This window comes from Galeopterus variegatus, unplaced genomic scaffold (genome assembly GCF_000696425.1).
Source record: "Galeopterus variegatus unplaced genomic scaffold, G_variegatus-3.0.2 Scaffold7664, whole genome shotgun sequence".
Taxonomy (NCBI): Eukaryota; Metazoa; Chordata; class Mammalia; order Dermoptera; family Cynocephalidae; genus Galeopterus; species Galeopterus variegatus.
Window position 1 is genome coordinate 97232 of NW_007733775.1, and position 5089 is coordinate 102320.

At 37.9% G+C, this 5089-nt stretch overlaps 1 protein-coding gene across 1 annotated transcript in view; it reads left to right on the top strand.

Moving 5' to 3' along the window:
• LOC103607733 (THUMP domain-containing protein 2-like) overlaps positions 1-5089 on the top strand; it is a 21098-nt gene that overhangs the window by 13568 nt on the left and 2441 nt on the right. Inside the window, exon 5 of the mRNA XM_008592204.1 lies at positions 4079-4199. Coding sequence (XP_008590426.1) covers positions 4079-4199 — 121 coding nt within the window. The remainder of the gene's footprint in view (positions 1-4078; positions 4200-5089) is intronic.

Below are 5089 nucleotides of genomic sequence, written 5' to 3' on the forward strand. Positions count from 1 at the left end.
ATTTTGAAATCTCATTGTATTTTTTAAGTATTTGCATTTTTGTCAGTTGCATTATTCAGCTCTTATGCGCTTTGGTATATACACACGTACGACTGTTACTGCTTCATCATGAATTATACCTTTTCATAGTTACCTGAAGTCTTCTTTATCTTGATTAGTGAGTTTAAACTTAAATTTCACCATCTTAATATTTTTACTTATTTCTTTTTATTTGCATTTACCTAACATTTCTTTGCCACTGCTTTATTTTCAACTTTAAGTATTTTCTTACAAACACAAAGCCATTTTTATCCCACTCTGATGGTCTCTGTCTCTCAATGAGAGAATTCAGTAAGTGTTATGACAGGTACACTTGATTGTATTCTTTCTATTTTTACTTCGTTCATAACTTCTTACACTTTACTTTTTTTGTGCTCACTAGATTGATCAACTTACTTGCTAATCATTCCATTGTCTCCCTGAGGGTGGAGATTTTACTTTATTGTTCTGTTCCATTAAGTTCCTTTTCTAAGCTCTTTTAATTAAATACCTGTGACCCTGCTATTACTTTAAAACAGGATGTCAACTGTTTCCTCTGCCAAGACACACTGTTTTTATCAAGACTCTATTTTCCCCAACTTGCCCGTCCTCCCTCTCATGAGATCTTTACAGCACTTTTTTCTCTTCTCCCTACCTTTACCTCTCTCTACAGTGAGACATTTTGACACATTTCACCACCTTCTCTCCCACCCCCAACTGCTAGATTGAACTAAATTGCTTACCTAAGAGGATATTTCAAAGTTTGTGGAAAAATAGAATTAAAGATACTATGAATCTTTCCGTGAACTTTTGAAGTTCCTATTAGAACTTCCCTTAAAGTACGCCTCTTCTGCTTCAGAAGTTTTTAGCTTTCATGACACAGCCTATCCTGTACAGTCAAGATGGAATCATGTGTAACACACACACATTTTTGTATACACGCAAATATATATTGCAAGGAGTATCTCTCCTTACCATTTTTGTTCTTTTTATCTTTCCCCATTTGAGGTCTCTGCTCTGGTTTATTTNTTACTTTATTGTTCTGTTCCATTAAGTTCCTTTTCTAAGCTCTTTTAATTAAATACCTGTGACCCTGCTATTACTTTAAAACAGGATGTCAACTGTTTCCTCTGCCAAGACACACTGTTTTTATCAAGACTCTATTTTCCCCAACTTGCCTGTCCTCCCTCTCATGAGATCTTTACAGCACTTTTTTCTCTTCTCCCTACCTTTACCTCTCCCTACAGTGAGACATTTTGACACATTTCACCACCTTCTCTCCCACCCATAACTGCTAGATTGAACTAAATTGCTAAGAGGATATTTCAAAGTTTGTGGAAAAATAGAATTAAAGATACTATGAATCTTTCCGTGAACTTTTGAAGTTCCTATTAGAACTTCCCTTAAAGTACGCCTCTTCTGCTTCAGAAGTTCTTAGCTTTCATGACACAGCCTATCCTGTACAGTCAAGATGGAATCATGTGTAACACACACACATTTTTGTATACACATGCAAATATATATTGCAAGGAGTATTGCTCCTTACCATTTTTGTTCTTTTTATCTTTCCCCATTTGAGGTCTCTGCTCTGGTTTATTTGCTGCTTGGTTAACGTCTTTTCTTACGTATTTTCCTCAGGTGTGTTATTTGAATAATATGCTGTCTGAATTCCTTTATGTCTTCAAATTTCTTCCTTTCATCCAGGGTATACCCATCTTGGCTGGGTATGAGATTCTTGAGTTTTCTCTTGGAGGTCTTGTAGGTGCTGTTTCATTGTGTTTAAGCTTCTGGCCGTGCCAGTGTGCATTTTTTCCTTTATAGCTGCTTTGTTCTTTTTTCTTGGAAGCTTGTAAGATTTTTCTCTTTAATCTTAAAGTTCAGGAATATTACCAGAATGTGCTTATATATGTATTTTTTCTATTGAGCCCAAAGTTTGGTGAGTCTGACTGCCTGGGTTCCAATTCTGGCTTCACCACTTACTGGCTGGGAAACTTTGGGCAAGATACATAACATCTCTGTCCCTTGGTTTCTCATTTGCAAGATGAAAATAGTAATCATATATCATAGGATCATGTCAGGATTAAATGAATTAGCATTAATAAAGTGATTAAAACAGTGCGTGGTATATAGAAAGTATATAAGTATTAGCCATTGTTACAGTAATAATAAAGTTATAATAATTATTATTTGGAATATATAATTATGAAAATTATTATTTATTATTGTCATTATTTCTCCAGCACAGGCACCCTGTCTTATATTATTTATTTAATTATTATTGCCTCAACTGATTAACAAATTTAACTTTAAACAACTCTTTTTTCTCTATTTCTGAAATTCCTGTTATAAACATGTTAAGCTTCCTGGTTCTATCTTCCAAGTCTCTTATTCTCTCTCACATGGTTTCCATCTCTTTGTACTTTGGCTCTGCATTATGAGTTATTCTTGGAACATTATCTTCCAAGTTATAAGCATCATAAAGATATACTCTATTTCAATTCATTTATTGATATTTTTAGTTTATACATCATGGTTTTTTAAGTTCAGAAAGGTGTATGTGTTACATTTGAATATCTCTAAAAGCTCTTCTTTTATTCAAATATTTATCTGCCTCTCCAGCAGTGAACAGTACTCTTTCACTAGGTATGTATTCTGATTGTTCCACCTTTTTACTCTCTAGCTACTAAGGGATCTCCTCCCCTTAGATGTGCCATTATTTTTCTTTTTTGGCTCCCAGGGGCTAAAGTGTGGTTATTTAATGGCCAGAATCCTATCAATAGTAAAAGACAAATGCATCTCTGGCACGCTAGGGCTCGGCAGTGTAAGGAGGATCTGTCAGCCCTGCTGAGATACCTGGACGAAACTTCTGCTCACTGGGTTCCTTCGGGCCCACAGATCTCTGAAAACCAAGACCTTCCCTGGTTCCACTGGTTCTTCCCCAGGGCTCCAGTGCTGTTCTCCCAACCCACAACAAGGAGATCCCATACTAGTTCCGTCTTCTGGGACCACAGCAGAGCCCAGGGTTTCTCTTAGCACCAGTTGCCTCTGGGTCTGAGCGTCTGTAGGCTCAGCGCAAGTAAATAGCTTGGAGTTGGGAGTAGAGGAAGGAGCTGCCTTTAGTTACTACGTACCGAGCATGATTTTCTTTATTTTATTTAAATTTTAGTACAAATTTATTTTAGTAAAAGGAGAGAGATATGGTTAGTTTATTTTTTCCAAATTGCCAGTGGTTTTTACAACAGTTTGTATTTAATAAATTTAAATAACCAACCACAAATTTGAAATGACACCTTTATCATGATATAAACACGTTTTTCAGAGAAGTCAAAAGTAAGTGATCAAAAATATCTAAAGGCAGTGCTCAATAAAATTTTTTCTTACTGTGAATTTGCCCTGCTAATACCAAGAGTAAGAAATGTCTCCCTAAATGTGACCACCAGCAAAGGAGGTCAGTTAAAGCAGGTAAGAAGTAGCAGAGCAGACCTCATTTGGAGGGAATGTAATGATGACTCACACCGTAAGCGGTCCCAATATCCAACTTGATCCAGTTTTGGAGCTCAGTTCCCAGAGCAGTGCACAGACAGCTCAACCTCGGCTAGAACAATGCCACTAAAAATGAAGATTAAAAATGGGGATATTAGATATTTTTTGTGTTTACTATAAATTGTTCTCCCTACATGTCATAACAAATAAGGAAAACTGAGTCCTATAAATCTTGGTTGTTATAAGTATACCAAAATACCTCTCTACTTCAGCCTGTGCCCACAAATGTCATGGCTAGGAAAGGTTCTAAGGTAAAATAAAGACATTTAAAGACAATTTAGGTTAGATTATAATGTTCGACACAGACCATGGGGGAGGAGGAGCACAGTGTTTGCACATTTTAAGATCTTAATAAAAATTAGTTCTCTTACCATTATTAACTTTAACAAAATTGCCATTTAAACCATTAACCTTTTGCTATTTACTGCACCTGCATGGGTGATCATGAAATCCCCCTAGAATTTAGTGCTGGTGGAAGTTTCTCTCTCCTGAAGAACATTTTCTTTCTTTCCATTAGGTACCCTCTGGTTCTGACTGACACCTGGCTGTCCACTGAGGACTCTGTGTCCTCTGTAGACACGTCAAATGATGGAGGCTTTTTCTCCCACATCCCCAGTACCGCTGGGCCTGCAGGTGGGGTAGGTGTCCCACTCACTCTTCATTGCCCCTTCTGGATGGTTCTTTCCTCTTGTCTGCGCAGAATGTGCAGAACCTGATGAGATCATCCCAGCATATACAGATGTCTCTCCATATCATTTTTATTAGCATATAGACTATCATTTCTGCCATAATTCTTTATGATCTTCATAGCCACTCAATAATCTGCCACTTAGTTTCTTGGCTTCCCTACTTCTAACAGTCCACTTTAGTCATATCCTAGAACTTGTCCTTCCCGGAAGGATATCCCTCCCACAAATCTCAGTTTCAAGAATCTTGTTCTAAACCACCGTATCTTTCCTGTTTGCTTCCTCTAGCCCCCCAATACTAACCTTTGACCCCCCCAGGGACCTCAAACCATTTGGCCAGCCCACTGTCTTGTTACTCACCACCAGTCCTCACCCATCTTTCACATTATATCATTATAGTCATTTCCTTGCCCATACTCTCAACTCTCTTGCTTCTTGTTTGACTTAAATATCAGAATCAGAAGAGAACTTCAGCATGCTCTCCTCACCAGAGCTACCAGCACCCCAGAGTCTGTGCCCACACATTCTGCCTTACCATCATTACAAGAGATGAACTGTCCTTGTTCACTCCAATACTGGTGGACTGGATTGCATATGTAAGGGCTTTTCTTTTTACTGGGTCACTCCATCAGCGTTCATGCCTGCTGTGATATCTTGCAACTTCAATAAAAAGCCTTTCCTGAACCCACATGTTTCTTCAGCTACTACCCATTTCTCTGCTTCCCTTTACAGAAAAACTCTTAAAAACGATGGTGTATGTTTACCGTTTCTACTTCCTCCTGTCTTCCCATTCTCTCATGTACCCATTTCCATCACCAACACTCCCCTGAAACTGCTCTTCT